This window comes from Camelus ferus, chromosome 7, assembly GCF_009834535.1.
Source record: "Camelus ferus isolate YT-003-E chromosome 7, BCGSAC_Cfer_1.0, whole genome shotgun sequence".
Taxonomy (NCBI): Eukaryota; Metazoa; Chordata; class Mammalia; order Artiodactyla; family Camelidae; genus Camelus; species Camelus ferus.
The window spans coordinates 4585811-4603428 of record NC_045702.1 but is presented as its reverse complement, the minus strand read 5'-3'; the positions used below and the strand labels follow the sequence as shown (position 1 = coordinate 4603428).

The 17618-nt window shown below is 36.5% G+C and overlaps 1 protein-coding gene across 19 annotated transcripts in view; it reads right to left on the bottom strand.

Annotated features, from left to right (window-relative positions):
• KMT2C (lysine methyltransferase 2C) overlaps nucleotides 1-17618 on the bottom strand; it is a 237767-nt gene that overhangs the window by 95166 nt on the left and 124983 nt on the right. For 18 of the 19 annotated variants that reach the window (XR_004321207.1, XM_032483052.1, XM_032483051.1 and 15 more), the window contains 3 exons: nucleotides 12722-12893; nucleotides 10742-10856; nucleotides 193-362 (listed from right to left, as the gene is read on the bottom strand). Coding sequence is in view for 18 of the 19 variants with exons in the window: in XM_032483052.1 (XP_032338943.1) it covers nucleotides 193-362; nucleotides 10742-10856; nucleotides 12722-12893 (457 nt within the window). In the remaining variant the exon portion in view is untranslated. The remainder of the gene's footprint in view (nucleotides 1-192; nucleotides 363-10741; nucleotides 10857-12721; nucleotides 12894-17618) is intronic. The other variant, XM_032483066.1, reaches the window with a different exon arrangement.

Here is a 17618-nt window from a genome sequence, read left to right as displayed (position 1 = left end):
ATTTTTTGTCCACTCACTTATGCCTTTAAGACTCCTAAAAACATAATTTAATTCCATCTCTAACAGTACTGTGTATTAAAAAGATTACTGGAATGACAAAAGCTTGGATCTTGAAGATACATGGTAGAGCAGATGATCACGTGAACAGAAGAACTGACAGACATTTAAATGGAATAACTGTTATCGTCTTACCTTTTGCACATATTACAATGAAGCATGTCTTTCTGCAATTCTGGGTGGTAGCACTTCCCACAGAAAGGACATAAGTTATCCTGCTGTTGGTAACAACTGTCACATACCAGGCAATTGTGGTGCCACTGAGAACTAGATCGTGTGCCACACTCTACACATATTCTGCAATTCTAAACACCAGGAAAAATGAAAACAAAAACAGTTTGTTATGCATTTGTACTGCAGTTCTGGTGTGAACTTTTTTTTAAAAATCAATGAAACATTTGTAGATTAAACATTAAGCTTTAATTTTCATGCAGTAATTTAGGGTATGTGTTTTTGAAAAAGCAGTTTGTTTTCAACATCTAATGAGACATCACTCAATTTACCCTAAAACCTCCAGAAAAGTGTAAATAGTGGGTAGAGACATCCAAGAAAACATAAATAGGAAGGAAAGAAAATCAAGAACATAGCAATCCAAACTTCAGAAAAGAAACATATTCCAGAATCAGGAAGTAGCTTGTGTTGAATAAGTCTACACAACTCCCTACCGTGAAAGCAAAATGGTCCTGCTACATATTCCATTTGTTTATGGGCAGCTTAGGAACTAAAAACAAGAATTCACACTAAGGAAACATCATGACCCACTCCCAATGATTTGGTGTCTGAAATTGTGAAAATAATCACTGTAAATCGAAGTCCAATTATGGTTTCTCATATTTTCAGAACAGAGAATGGCACTACCCTTTGCAAAGCAGAGCTGCTTATGAGGTGAAGGCCTGCCAGAGGCCCACCAAACCTCCTTCTTCACCCACAAGTGAGTGGGTCTTAAAACCCTGGGCACGAGGTTGATAAATTGCTGGACTCTCACTACCCGGCCCCACCTCATCCCGAACGTTTCAGTCTGAAACACCAATAGAAAGGAACTTTATCTTTTTGAGCTGCTGGGTTGATGTGAAAGAGATGCTCACTAAAAAGAGAAACTGGCATGAACCACAGATGTGCTGAAGTCTCACAGATTTAAAATGGATGCCCTCAGAAATACTGATTCCCAAATCCTGAATAAAATGTTAGCAAACAGACTCCCAGCAAATTAGGAAAATAATAAACCATGTCCAAGTGGAGTGTATACAAGAAATGCAAGGATAGGTAAATATTAGAAAAATCTGTTAATGAAATTTCACATAGTATTAGGTCTGAGAAGAAAAAAATAGATTATTCCAATAGATGCTGAAAGGGTCTTTGGGGAAAACAAAACTTTGAAGAAAACAAAAACGGACATGTATTTCTTTAATGCGCTATACACATATACCTGAATTCCAAAACCAACATTTTATTTAACTGGGGAACCCTAGAGGCATGCCCACTCAGGTCAGAAACAAAGCAAGGACGCCTGCTTTCTCCACCGCTGTTTAACATGGTTCTGAACCAATGTAAACACTGAGACAAATGAAAACAGAGGCAGAGCAGGAAAAGAAGAAATAAAACTATTTGTAGATGACAAGATAGTACACTTGAACACATATACATTACTACATACAAAATAGATAAACAACAAGGGCTTACTGTATAACACAGGGAACTAACTACATTCAATATCTTGTAAGAACCTACGATGGAAAAGAATCTGAAAAAGAATAGATACACGTATATATACACATACATGTAACTGAATCACTTTGCTGTTCACCTGAAACTAACACATTTTAAAAAAATAAAATAAAATTTCTATAAATAAAAAAAAAGTATACTTGGAAAATCCTAGGGAATCTATCATAAAGTCAATAAAAGAATTTTTTAAAGTAGGATATAAAGTAGCAATGAAAAGTCAATAAAATTCACATACACAAATAATAACCAGTTGAATATACTAAATAAAAAATTCTCATTTACAACAGCAACAAAATAAATAAAATATTTAAGAATAAACTTAAGAAATATCAAAAATTTATACAAAAAAACTATAAAACATTCCTAGAAGACACTAAACTACACCTGAACAAATGTAAAGACATACCTTGTTCTTAAGTTACAAAGTCTTAACATCATTAAGATGTCACTATCAATTAATAAAATTAAAGTGATCCTGGTAAAAACTCCAATGAGGTTTTTCATGAAGCTAGATAACTTGACTCTAGCGTTCACATGGAAAAGTAAACACATAAGAACAGCTAGGAACAATGCGAACTAGAAAAGCCCTGAAGGGGGACCAAAACTACCAGATATTGCAAAGCCTCTATAATCAAAACACTACAATACTGGTTCATGAACACAGAAAGACAGAGCAATGGGACAGCCAAGAAGTTCCAGAAATAAACCTAACTAAACCTAAACCTCTAGTCTGGAATCTCAAGTTACTGGGGCAAAGACTGTCCTTTCAGTGAAAGGGTTTTGGACAGCTGAATAGCCAACTGGGAAAAGAAAATTCACACCATATACAAGCATCAACTCCTAATGGATTAGAGACTAAATTTAAAAACTAACCTAATGCAAAAACTAGAAGAAAATACGAGCTCTCCTACAACCCCGTACAAGGAAAGGCTCTCCAATTTTAACTCAAACATCCAGAAGCAATGTAAGACTGATAAATCTGATTACATAAAAATAAACTTTGGTGTAGCAAATAATAATGCAGGTAAAGTCAAAAGGCATACAATGAACTGGAAGAAAATATTTGCATCATACAGCTCAAATAAAGGCCTTATATCCCCAACATGTTAAGGAAGTTTTAAACTGGGGGGTGGGGGTCAAAATCTTCAGGAATAAAAGGCAAAACACAAGAACAGACAACTCACAAAACGGGGTCAAAATGACCCTTAAACATATGAAAAAAAAAATGATCAAATTCACTCAACAAAGAGAAGTGAAATTTAAACTACACTGAGCTACTACCATTCTGCTCACAAGATAAGCAATGACACCCCATTGGCAAGGTGAAAAGAAGTTCTCTCATGCATTGGTGGCAACATGAACTGCCACAAGCCCCACGAAAGGGAATTTGACAAAACCACACCCCCACTTACCCTGGAGCCAGCAGCCCCACTCTAGAGATTTACCCTACAGCTTCGTCCCAACTATTCCAAAATCCACATGCACAAAGTTAGACTACAGATCATTTCTAATGTAAAATACTGGAAACTATCTAAATAAGCATAGGACACTGGTTGGAAAAAACATGGTACAGATAAACAATGGAGCAAATAAAAAAAGTAAAAGAAAAAAAAATGAGGAAGACCTCTATGAACTGATAGGAAGTGACACCCAGATTTTAAGTGAATAAAACAACATGCAAAAGAGTATATATACCATGCTATCTTCAGTGTAGGTAAGGGAAAATAACATACATATATTTGCTTATCATTACAAAAAAGTACAGGAAGGATAAACCACAAATTTCTTGAATGCATGTTAAATATCCTATGTATTTTTAAAAATTAAATCAATAAGAAAAGAATGGGAAATTTAAAAAATAAAAATCTTGGAAGAATAACAGACAAAACACAAGAATTCTTACTATACAAAAACAGGTATGGAAGAATGGGCGAAGGCAAAACTCAGTGGGAGAGATCAGAACTGGAGGTATTGGTGTAAGCTCATTATTTGTAAGTGATGCACACGTGTGAGTACACACATACTTCCATATGTATGCGTGTATGCGTGTATATGCGTATGTGTAAGTATATATACATGCATGTATTTCCTGCCTCAGCTGCTGAAAGGATGGAGCAGGAGAGGTATAAGATAAAAGTTTGGAACATCTTACGCCAAATTGTAATCAAGTGCTCAAATGAATTGTGAGGGCATATCACAAAGACATACACAGATAGAAGCCAGCTCGAAAAGGCTACCAAGGCAAAATGGGACAATTTGAGCGAAAAATAAATTAGGTACAGTAGTCAATTGTAAATTATTGAAAATAATAGGAATTCATGAGTCAATAGTGACAATATATAAATATTTTAACACACAAAAAAAGGAGGGTTCTTTCTTATACTAGAACACAGAGGGCTGCCAGGTAAATGTGAAGGGAGGAAAGCATCACTTTACAATCCAACAGGTAAAAACTGCATCAGGCAGTGGTTTCTATAATCTTGGAGAAAATTTTGAGGAGCTGCAAGATATCTGCATGGTTTTAAGAGTCCCCTCACATACTGCTTTATTAGATACAAGAGAAAGGGAGGAAAAGAAAGCAGTGGAGAAACTTGCCAGCAGCTTGACCAGATGATCAGAACTCGCATCACCTGTGAGGGAGCATGGAGCACCAGGTGTGCCCACTGACACCCTGACCAGGCCCATCATCACGTGCGCACTATTCTGGCCAAGGATGAAGAACTCTGCAAAGTCACGAGGAAACATCGCACAGAGACAAAATGAGGAAAGTTCTACAAGTGATTTAAAAAAAAAAAAAAAAGGTATGTGAGGAAAAACTCTACTTTCCAAACTGTCAGTATCAAAAAAAAAAGACCTTCTTTAAGGGCTTAGGAAATTTTCCAGATTAAAAGAGTCAAAAGAGACAGGACAACTAAATGGAATACCTGACCCTAGACTAGATCCTGGAGCCTACATGGAAGGAAGGAAACGCTACATGGGACATTAGATCAAGTGATAGATTGAAATATGAATGGTAGACTAGATATACTGATACAAATGTATGGGGTGATAACAGTGCTGTTATTACGAAAGAATATCCCTGTTGTTAGGGATACACGGCCCTAAAGGTAAAGGGAACACGGTGTATATAACCCACCCTCAAATGGTTCAGGACAAAAAATATATATACGGCCGGGATGAGGAGAGAGGGCGATGATACTGAAATCCCAACAACAGGTCAATCTAGGTAAATGGCATATGATATTATTTTTATTTTTTGAATTTTTAAAGTTTGAAATTATTTCCAAATAAAGCCTTTAAAATGCATAATATACCAACACACAAGTATTCTTGAGAAACAGAGAAAAGAAACCTACTGGACAATGACTGGTTCCTGAAAACATCCCCCTTACTTCAGTGCAAGCAGCCCCACCAGACTGACGCCCCCACAAGGCACGCCCATTTGCTCCTGAATCTCTAGCCTCCACCACAGAGTCTGACTTCAAATGTTAAATAAAGAAATAATTACAACTAACAACTGTAAAGAACTATGAAAGAACTTAACACTAGAGAAAGCTGTTTTTCTAACAGTTCAGAGGATAAGCCTTCCTATGAAAAACTCCATGACAGTACTTTTTTCAGGCATTATGCTGAGCACTTTATAAGCATCATCTCACTAAATCCAACACCCCTGTGAGGTACGTATAATTAACATTCTCTACATGATGAAAATTGGCTTATGGAAGTCAAATAATTTGCCAAAGATACTGTATTTAGTAACTGGAAAAGCTGAGGTTTGACTCCACAGTCTAACCTTTTAACCACATTATAGTGCCTCCATAGAACAGAGTAAAACACACACACTATCCACTCATACTCTCAGCAATATTATAAATAACTCTGTCTTGTGAAAGAGAACAGCAGACTATTACAAAGAGCAAGTTAATGAGAGAGCAGAACAAAAGGAAGTCAGAGAACAAACAAGAGAAATACTCGGAATTCTGAACACATTTTCCAAGATAATGAAAAACATAACAAAGAAGATAATTAAAACAAGAAATAAAATTATCTAGATGTTGCTAAAGATCATCAAAGAGAATGTAAAGAAGGTAAGTATTTTTTAAAAAGAAAAAAGGTGAAGTTAACCAACATTTCTATAGACCTTTATATGGGCCTGAAAGGAGACTGACAATGGTCAATATGTTCCAGAGAACACTACTTAGCGCAGGACCATGACCGGATGCATCCTGGAAGCAAATCCAAAAATCTGACCAAAAATAAAGATCTCCTGGCTTTCAAGCAGGAAAAAAGGATTGTAACTAGGTAAACTTTAAAAAAAAAAAAAAAAGAAAAAAGACTTTCCTTCTGTGGTATCATGAGCTAGGGAAAACTCCAGGAAAAAAAAAGTTTCCAGAGTAAAAGAAAAAAACCTTGTAATGCAAAGCTATATCAAACCGAGTTCTTGTGGTGGTCTGAAGGCAACAATCTCTTTCAGATATGCAAGATTCCAGAAAATTTACAATGCTTTCATAGAGATGCATAACCAAGTCTCCAAAAGACTGGGGGTGAGATGAGATTGGACTTTACAGGGGAAAAAAACCTTTTCTTTCCCAAAGAAAAAGTGACAAAGCTTACAGTCTGGGTTAACTTAAGACATAGAAAAGGGAGCAAACTACAAGGAAAAGTTCTAATTTCTTCATTTTCAACGGGAGGGGAAAATTGTATTTTCAACATTTATAACTTAATATTCATAAAATAAGAGTCTGAATTGCAACTCATTGCAGGAAATAAAAGGAATGGAAAAACAAGGGAAATTAAAAGAACAAGTTTGTCTTAAAACAGCCAAGCATTTCAATTACAACCATTAATCTAAATACTTGACTATTAAACCATTCAAAACGTATAGTTAAAATGACACAGAAGGATCCAAAATAAAAAGATGTGAAAAGATCACATTCAACTGCTAAACTAAAACCCAAATGGCCATATTGTCAGGCAAAGCAAAATAACTGGTTCTTCCTTCCCCTCCCCAAAAGACATTACACAGAATAAAGTTAGTTTTACACTGATAAAAAGCACAATATATCAACACAAGCCTGACCTACTTGCTAAATAACCAGGACAAAATAATATTCTTTTAAAAAAATGCAAAGAGAAACTGATATGAGAAATTACAGCAGTTAATTTTACCTACATCCTAATATGTTGTTGAATCAACTAGTCAAATAAAGAAAAAGAACTTCATCTAAATAAATTAAATTAATAAACAAATACTAGACTTTAAAGTCACTATTTTGTTTTTAAAAGTCACTATTTCAAGCATCTAAATATATGTCATAAAGGAAACTTCACTGCCTAAAGTATCTGATTAAATTCGATTAAAGCAGAAATTAAAGCGTTTAAGCACAACCAAAAAAAAAAAAAAAAAAGAAAATTATTACGTCAGATGTACCTAGATATAAAGTTGCCAATACAACAAATGAGTGCAGTGCAGCCAGGCTATAATCAAAGGTAAACTAAACACCTTAATATCTTAAATATCCTTTTGTTCCTTAGGAAAGTAAAGAAAACGAATTACGAATTCAACTTCCTATTTCAGAAAAATAAAAAGAAAAGCAGAGGCGAGGTAGCGGAGCTAAGAGTATAAACGTACAATTCCGCAGGTTTTCTCTTTAGACCAAAGCTCAAGGACAGAGAGAACACGCGAAAGCACCCGTCCAGCAGCCAGGAAGGAGCGCAAGTGCTCAGAGGCCGCAGCCGGACCCTCCCCAGCCCTCAGGCCCCGCCTCCCCCGGCGACCACACCTGAGAGCAGTTGCCCCGAGGCGCTCGGTTCCCGGGGCAGGCGGTCCCTCCCCTCCGACCCCACCCTCGGGCGGCGGCGGGACCTAGCTCAGCCCAACGCCCTAGAACCAGGTGACGCACCGCCAGTTCCAGGTGCCGGTGCTCACCGGGGGCCGGGGTGAGGCGCAGCTGTTGGGCCTCCTCCCAGCCCCTCACCCACATCCCATCCCCGAGAACCTGCCAGCAGGATCTCCCCGCCTTTCCAGGACCCTCTAAGGACAGCAAATTCCTCCACCACCCAACCCACCACCGGCCAGCGCCTCCCTCCCGCAGACTGCTCTCGGAAGAAGCCTTGAGCCCAGCAGCCGGGTCGGGTCCCCTCTTGGAGACTGTACAGCGGTGCCTAGGAAACCAACTGACCTACCATCTTGCCACCCTGTTCCACCCCATCCCTCCTGAAGGCCGCCCCACTAGCAGGGGAAAATGCCGAGAACACAACAAACAGGGCCACAAATAGGACAGAGGTAACGGGAGCACGTTTCTGTGCCAAAGGGAGGACAATCTGAGGATGCAGGGGACCACAGGCATACTCTTGGCAGGCTGTTTTCTGAGAACCTGGAGTTTTTCATAGAAATGCTAACTTAAAAAAATTAATATAATATATAAAGTGCAAAAGATTTAATATAAAATTTAACTGCATTTAGCATTTGTATTTATTATTATGTTTGTCCCATGTGCTGTCAAAGATGAAAGGTGCGGGATTTTCCATAGTAAAATGGAGTAAAAATAATGAGATGGCTAGACGGCACCGGGATGCGCCCCGCAGCAGTGAGCAGCAGCATCCACAGAGCAAGGGGATTCTTCCTACACATCAACTGACAACAGAAACTGCAAAGAGCACACTGGTAACTTACAAAGTATTTCTAAGATAAAATTGGACTTATACCCCATTTTCTACATATTTCAGTTGTGCCATTACAATACATCTTGAACAAAAAGCTTTATAGAATTTCTGAGTAGCACTTTATTACATCTAACATTCAAGAAATTGCTTGTTGGCACATCAAGGTCTGATTACTCTGAACTAGTAAACACAGTCGTGGCATTATCAAATTATTTTTATACAGATACTTATACAAAAGGCATTCTCTGTATGAACATTTTTAAAGCCAAAGAAAAAGGTTATGCACTGAACTTGACCTGAGAAAATATCTTTCTATTAAAACCAGGTCTTGGCAATTTAATTTCAAAGCAAAATTATCTGTTTGATTAAATTAATACTTATATTCTAAGTTCTATTTATTTTATTTTTTAAAAGCCAGTGTAATTACTGTAGATAAAAGAAGTTTATGCCTAGCTTCATGTCTATTCTATGAAACTGAGATTATAATAATTAAACCCCCTCTGCCTAGGAGACATGCAGAGATGGCTTATGGATCTACAGTCTTCTGTAGGGTCTACATCCTATTATGAAGTGAAAAGTAGATTAAGAAATATTCCTTAATTAGTCTCGGAAGAAAAGCACTGTTAAGTAAGAACAGTATGATAGCACAGAGAGCATAATATATTGGATAAAACATTACATTGTAAGACAAGAAGCCTGAATTTTAGTCTCTATTCTGCTTCTACAAATTAGTCACCTTGGGCAATTCACTTAATCACTAGTCCCTCACCAGTTCTTAATCTAGAATTTATTAGTTTACTTGAATAGATTTCAATGGAAGCAAATTACTTTTACGACTGATTCATCCTACAGAATATTCAAGGAAAAATCACAGTAAACATTCTTTGTAAATATCTTCCTAACAGGAAAAAAAAATTAGTTTTATTCAGCCATTTGGGAATTAAAGGAGTTAATAGAAAGAGTTATTCTTAATTTTACTTTCACTTTAAGAATTTAAATATTTTATGCTTCCATGGACAAATAATTGAAAATTGGTTGTTGTTTACCTGGTACTATACTAACTCTGCCCAGTAGGTAGAGTTGTCAGCCAACCTACAGGGTTTAGAGATACAGATGACAGAGCCTCAATAAATTCCTCAGGAAGCCTGGAGAAACCAGAATGGAACACCTCAGGGTCTTAAAAGATGCAAATACCAAAATGGATGGAAAGGGGGAGAATCACTGACTACAAGAACATCCAGAAAAAATTTAAAATAACTGAAAATACATCTTAAAAGTATCTCACCAAGCAGAAAGACTGATGGTATCTTAAGTAATGAAAAAGAAGCAGGAAAAATGTCTACAGATCTTATCTAACTCTCAAAACCCAAAAGAAACTACACACCACCTAAGCACTTAGTACAACTACCATTGGGGAGGAACAATATATATATAAGTAATTGATTCCAAATATTTAATACAAATTTATACATAAATACATAAACACATAAACATATGTACATATAAAATCACAGTCATATCATCTCAAAGCCAGTCTGATCGAAAGGTAATCTTTTATTTCTGGATTTTAAGTTAATAGATTTTAAAAAACACTTATCTGTTTCAGCATGTGTATATAGGGATACTACCTATTTCAAAGAGTTTCAAAGAGTTAAAGACAAACTACTGAAAAACAAATTCTAAGCCATGAATCACCATACATATGTTAGTTTACAGGTTCATAGCAGCATTTTTTATAACAGCCTAAAATTGTAAACAACCCAATTGTCCAACAAGTGATTCAGTAAACAAATTGTGGTACCTCCACTATTCAGCAAGAACAAGGAATCACTACTGGTATGTGCAACAATATGGGTGAATCTCAAAATAACTGAGTTTTATAAAGCCAGATCAAAAGAAAAGAAAAAAAAAGGTATATACTATATGACATTATTTATATAAAATTCTAGAAAATGCAAACTAATCTATGGTGAGAGAAAACAGACTGTCCAGGAAGACAGGAAGGAGTGGGGCGTGAACAGTCCGAAAGGAGAAATCCCCAAGGGGCACCAGGAAACTTTCAGGGTGATGAATGTTCATTATCTTGAAGGTGACAGTGGTTTCATGAACGTATACATGTGTCAAATTTAGACTTTAAACGTGTGCAGTTGATTGTATATCAATTATACATCAATAAAGCTGTGTTTTTAGAAGTTGAAGGTAATATATAGATTTGAATAGGCATCCGATTTGTCTGCTCTAAATAAAGAACATACAGATGATATTTTTCTTAAAAAAAAAAAAAACAACTTACTTTGCATTTCCAGCCATTGGTTGGTACTGATTTCATAACTGGTTGAAGACAAAAAGTATGATACCCTTTGTCACACGTATCACACACTAGCATCTTGCTATCTTCTCCCGATTGTCTAAAAAATAAGATAGCATTAATGATGCCTTATCTTTAAACTTATGTTTGTAACATAAGTAATCATGAAAAGAATAAGTCTTGGGAACTGCCCAGTTCATAAATACCCTCAGTGTCTGTTTTGCCTATGCACAGATAATGACAGCGTTAACCCTCTAGAGGATGAGACAGGCATCTTCCAAAGGTCCCTAAAGGATTATCCCTACTGAATGCTCACCTATGGGGAACCTGCTTTAGTCATTTCAGGATTCATGCAAAGAAGGAGGGGTTACGGCAAGATGAATGAATTTGATCTTTACTTTTTAAACATCTCATACCCATCCTTTTAGGGGGAAGTAGCTGTAACTGATAGGTGATGCTGCATTGAAAGGAACAAATCTTGGCACAGTGAATTGGAAGGCACTGTCATACAATAAAAAGAGGATCAAATTTGGCATCAGACCTACATTTGTGTTCGGACTTCTGTTTTTCTACCTGTGTGACTCCTGAATAACTTAGCCTTAAGTCCTCAGGTACAAAATGTGACTAATAATCGAAGATTACTGTAAGAATTAAATATAATTCTGGTTGAAGAGCTAAGAATATCCAATAAGCAATAAGTGCTAAATAAATAGGTATAAGAATTATAATCTTGTCATAATTATTAAGAATTGTAATAGAAAACCTAAAATCTTTCCGTAAACATTCTTCTGCCCCAAAGACTGGGCCCCTGTCCTGTCCATGATTTCTATCTTGATTCTTGGCTATTAATCGCTCTCAGTAACTAAGAATTTAATTCAAGAGGAGGGGAAAAGAAAAACTAGGGAATGCAAGAAGAAGAACTGAGAGAGGAACCGCTGAATAAAACCTGGGGATAAACAGAAGTAAAAAGGAAGATGGGTTAGTTGGCCTCCAATAATTCCTTATTTAACAAATTCTACATACAAAATTGCTTATTTTATCTCTTTAACTACATGAAAAGATCTTGGAGGAAAAGCACTCTGTCTTCAAGTTCTCTTATTCCTTCTCAAGAAACTAGGCACAGACACAAGGTATCAGATAAATGTTTACTGATATTTTCTTTAATTTTTACCAAAATATAAAGCCACATGGTCCTATTTATTCCACATAATTCTAAGATAGTGATGTTTATTGTTTTCAAATTAAATTACAAGTAAAACAAACAGATCGTGGCAGTGGTGGGCATCATTTCTCCCCATTACAAAAACCCTCAGCTTATAAACTGCCGCAGATGCAGGTAACACCCCCACATTATCATGCTAATTAGCAGCATGGGGGGTGGGGCAGAACCACAGAAGAGACCGGAGAAATGACTCAAAGATGGAATACAAGTAGAAAAACGTTTAAATGCCATACAATACTTCATCTGAGTATTATGGTGAAGGTAACTGCCTTTCAGATAGATACAGATTTTTTAAAACAGGAGACTTAGTATTGGAATAGAAAAATGAAACTTATGACATTCTTTGGCTCACTCTAATAACTACTTTCTGTAGTTAGAGGTTTATTTTCCTATTAAATCTCCTCCCCAGCCTTCCTCAGGGAACAAAAAAAAAGCTGCTCTATTTTCCTAATGCTTTTTAAATTTTTAATTGTTAATGTTTATTTAAAATAGTTGGCAAATTTAAATTAGCTTTTTAGGCAACCAGAGGAATTTTAATTATTAAAATTAGCTTTTATTTAGTCTTGCTTCAAAGTAATATAAATGTTAATATCTAGCAATTTTTTTAAGACATTATGGAGTCAGTGTGAATGAATACAGCTGCAGGATGAACAACCTTTATCATATTACACAAACCTTTAGAACCTAATAATCGGGTCTCTCTTAAACTCAATACACACCTTGGAGTTGAAATTAAAACTTACTTGCAGTTCTGGCACACTTTGCACTCAGGACATTGCCAACCTGCACGTTTTAATGGAGTAACCGCTATATCCAGGCACATTCCATGATAGTGCTGACCACAAGTAGTACAAAAGAACTGATCTAAGAGGTCTCCCGGGCTGTCGCACACTGCACAGTTTGCATCTTCCTTTGCTATAATTAACAGTAAAACAATGAAATTGTTGTATAAGAATTTAATATTTTTCTGACTTTACAGTTTAAAAATCACTAGAAGGGAATTTGCATGGTAAATCTTTCAGACACTTGAAGTTACCACATTGAACTGATATCCAATCAGAATGAGGTCTCAATAAAAACACTGTAATATATTTAATCTAAATTTAATCACATTAAATTTAATCATGTAGTTTTGCGATTATCTGTGCCTACATCTCTACTTGAGGCCATGGCAGTTCTTATTTAATTTTATGTCCCTAACACCATCAGTAATGCTGGGGACCTAGTTAATGTTCAGTATGTGTGCTTGCTGAATAGAACCAAAAAGGAAAATACCAACTGACAGACATCTTGCAGTGCAAAAATAAACATTTTTATTTGGATCTTAAATATGTTTTGAAATTAACAAAATCAGAGAAGAGACAAAAATTAAGAAATGTTAGTATGACTTAGATTAAGATGCTTCTTAGGCATAAACACTAATTTTTATTCAAATCAAATAAGGTTTTTAAAAAAAACTGGAAAATACACGAGGGAGAACGTTAAAGATGAAAGCTACATACTCATACACAAATACGACACTTCATGTACTAATTCTAAATTCATCTGTATTAATTGCTAGTTGTAAAAAAGCATTAAAATCTGTATAATTATGGACATCATCTATCCCTAACTGTGAATTAGAAGGAATGGCACTTTTTAACAGTTCTCTCACCATCTAAAAGAAAAAGTAAATGTAAGAATAAACTGCCTTGCCAAGTACACAAACTCATGCATATTACAATATAATAAGGAAAAGAATATATTCTAAAATCATACCAACTTGATGATATATATAAATATGCCTATAACTAACACTTCTGCTTTCAACTAAATGGTCTGATTAGCTGACTATCCTAGGACTGTTTTAAATTGTATATATGAATTTTTTTCTTCTTTGCATTTTGAAGGTTGGTCAGTCCTCTCTGACTATAAGCCCTTTCTACCTTTGTTCTTTCCCAGTCAAGAATCTTGAAACAGTAATAATCAATTCCTCTTCCTTATACCAGGGGTTGGCAAACTGGTTTTGTGGGCCATAGATGTCTCTGGCATACAGACTTTTTGTTTTTATTTTAGAGTCCTTTCAAAATGTTTTGTTTTTTTTTTTAAAACTCAACTGCTTGCAGTTTGAGGGCAGTACAGAAATAGGCCATAAGATGTACCTGGACTGTAAGCTGGGCCCCTGATGGCTCCCCATCCACCCCGCATTCATCTGAAGCCACTTTAATGAGGCCCCCAATGAACTATGAATCCAACAGTTACTTTGTAGACCTTACCTTAATCGCACTTTGCAGCATCTACATCACTATAAAAAGTCCCACGTTCAATGTCCCTACTTTGACTTCTCTGATGGCAGCTTTCTCCTGCTTTCTCCTTAGGTTTCCTACGCCGCCCTCATCCTGCTGTGTTGGCTTCTGTACCCTCTAAATGCTGGAGTCTTTTAGGATTTCATCCTGGTCCTTCTTTTCTAATTCCCCATGGTTTTTCTTTGTGATCACAGCAACTCCTACATAATAAAATACCACCACAATTCCCAAATCTATATCACCAGCCCCAAACTTCTTTCTAAACCTCAAAATGTTATTTTCAAGTCTTACTGGACCTCAATGGCCAGCTGTTCTAAAAATACTCAAAATTCAATACCCCTAACATAAAACTTTTTTAAAACCTAAACTTCTCCCTTTTTCCTCAACCTGCTGGGTGAAGAAACTTTAGTATCACTACTGACCCTTCTCTTTCCTGACCCAATACATCCCACTGGGTGCCAGTTCTCACTGAGTGATCTTCTTCCTTCTATTTGTACAGCTCAGTGCATTACACTTGGTCTTGGTCATTGCAGTTCTCTTCTGAATGGAATCCTTGCTTAGGGCTCTGACCTCCTCCTTAAATCATCTACACATCCAGAGCACTTTTCTAAAATTGTGGATCTGTTAATGCCTCCTTAAAACTAAAATTTTATCAACACCTCCTTTTTACCTTAAAAAAAAAAAAAAAAAAGAGGCAGGGGGAGCTTTATCTCCTTTTCCAGCTGAATCTCAGAACCACTCACTATTTCCAGGTCTTATCAAACAGTTTTGCTGTGCACAGAATACAACACACTGTTCAACAGTTGTGTGCTTGTATACATTCTGTTCCCTCTTCTTGAAATTTTGTTCCTTTGATGTGCCCCTAACCCATTCCTAAGAGGCCTTCAAAACTCTTGCTCAAACATATTCCCTGACTATCTAATGTCACCACACCAAGTACCCATTTAGTTGTTGACGCAGTGCCTTCCCCATACGCAGAGAAGAAACCATTATATAATCAATTAATTCTAACACAACACTGTGAACCCGTTAAGGGTAGTAACCTTGTCTTCTTCAACTCTGTATCCTCAGTTGCCTAGCACAAATCGAGTCTTATTAAATATACTTTAAGCAAAACAGTTGCTTCTAAAATCATTTTTAAGTAGCTCTTTAAATGAGAGGCACTTAAAATAAACCATTCGTTTTCAAAAGAAAATGTTATATATTAGTTCATTCTTTATAGAAATGACAAAATAGAATTATTTTTCTTAATACTAGAAGAGAGTGCCATATTTACTCATTCAAGCTAAGTACATTTTAAAACTAATCTTTGATTTTTGCCTACCCTCAAAACTTACAGAAATTGAGGCAAATACTGGACTGAATCAGATACTTCGGCTCACCTTTCTACTGTAGGTTTGCCAAGAACGTTATCTAAATGCTATGACACTTTCTACGGTTTGCGGTACTGCCACTTCAACTTGCCACAGTAGCTTCTAGTCACACATAGCTACTGAACAACCTGAAATCAGTCCACACTGAGATGTGTTGTACATATAAAATGCACTCAGGATTCCGAAGACTTAATAGGAAAAAAAAATACTAATGTCAAAATCTCAAAAATTTTATTACATATTGAAATAGTAACATTTTGGATATATTAGGTTAAATATATATATTTATTTAAAATTAATTTCAAGATTTTTTATTTTTAACATGACTACTAGAAAAAATAATATTACTTACATTGCTCACATCATATTTCTATTGCACAGCACTATTTATAAAGCAAAACTCATTCTGCAACAAGGTAACTGTGTGTATCACTGTGGCAGAGATTACTTTTTCTTCTATGACCATTTATACAATTCCTTAATAACAATATTGTCATGTTGTTTAATTGGTATGAATCACTGGTAATAAACTGGGCAAAGCAAAGCATCCATGTGATATATTCATTCCAAAAACATTTACTATGCATTATGTAAAAATAGTGATAGAAAAAAGTGGGTTCCAGCAATTTTCCCAATCAGGGAGAAGACACATGTAGAAATACTAAAACAGCCTTTTGGGGATCACGCATACAAAGATGGCATCACTGGATAGCTTAAGTGTCATGTCAGATATAAGTATATGTATATAAACATACATATACGTTTGCAAGCCACAGAGGCATTAAAGTTGAAGCAATAATCAAACTAAGTGAAATTTTTCTTTAACCAGTTGGGAAAGCAAGAGATTGAGTGAAAGACTAAAGCTAAAGACAATTTAAGAGAGTATGGGAGTAAAATCCAGGTTAATTTGGCTCCAAAGATCAGGCTCCTTACTATCAATGAACATTGACGCCCATGGGAAGGGCAAAGGAGCTGAAGAATATCTAAAGCATGTACAAAAGTAGAAAGGGAAGGGCCAGCACAGGCATAAAATGGAGAAGTTAAATGACGAAGGGGGAGCAAGAAAAGAGTAGGAGAAACAGAAGGATAAGCTTCAGTCAGGTCACTTCCTAAGTAACAGCTGTGACAAGAGAAGAAATGGAGGAAAAGACAAAAACATGGAGCTTAAATTAGAAGGGAGCTTCTCACAGATGCTTAAACATGGTTGAGCTGGAAGGTGAGACTACTGCTTAAATAAGAATAGAAGCACTGGTGAAGAGCAACCAAGTCAAATTATCATCAGTCAATTCAGAAAGGACTAAATCAGCATGGCTCTGCAGCGTCCATCAACATTACAACACCCGTTATTGATGCTCCCTTTGCCGGTGGGACAATGTGCTGAGTGATTTATTTGCCACTCAAATGGAATCTCCAGAAAGAGCAAGTGAATCATGGATGCTGTCCAGAGAGGCTGGCCCATATAAGTAGGCAGGAAGGTAAGAAAGAAGGGACTGACAGAATTAAAGGTGACGGAAAAGTAGCAGGACTTAGTATCAAGAGAGACACGGACAACTAAGAAAATGAGGTAGGAGTTAAAGGCTTAGAAGTAGTAAAAGAAGTTAAAGCTAAGTGACAAAAGTAAATACGCTGGGAGAGGGGGAATGGGTTAAGAATACAGCATTCCCATGTTTAACCCTTGCCAAGACTTCTCAGTGCAGACAGAATAAAATTCACATCCCTTCCCTTGTTTACGAGGCCCTCGTGATCTTGTCTTTGTTAGCCCTGTGGGCTCTGCTATCCACCAGCACACTCCGTGTTCCAGGCACAGTGGCGAGCTGTCTCCCCCACAATCATGCCAACTCATCCCTCGAGGCCTGCGGAGTAGTTGTTCATTCTGCCTGGAATGTCCTTGCCTCTGATCTTGCAAGGCTGGCTTTTTGCCACTCAGCTTTCCCTGAGAGGCAAAATACTACTCAGAAGTATATCTTGCTATGTCTCTTAAA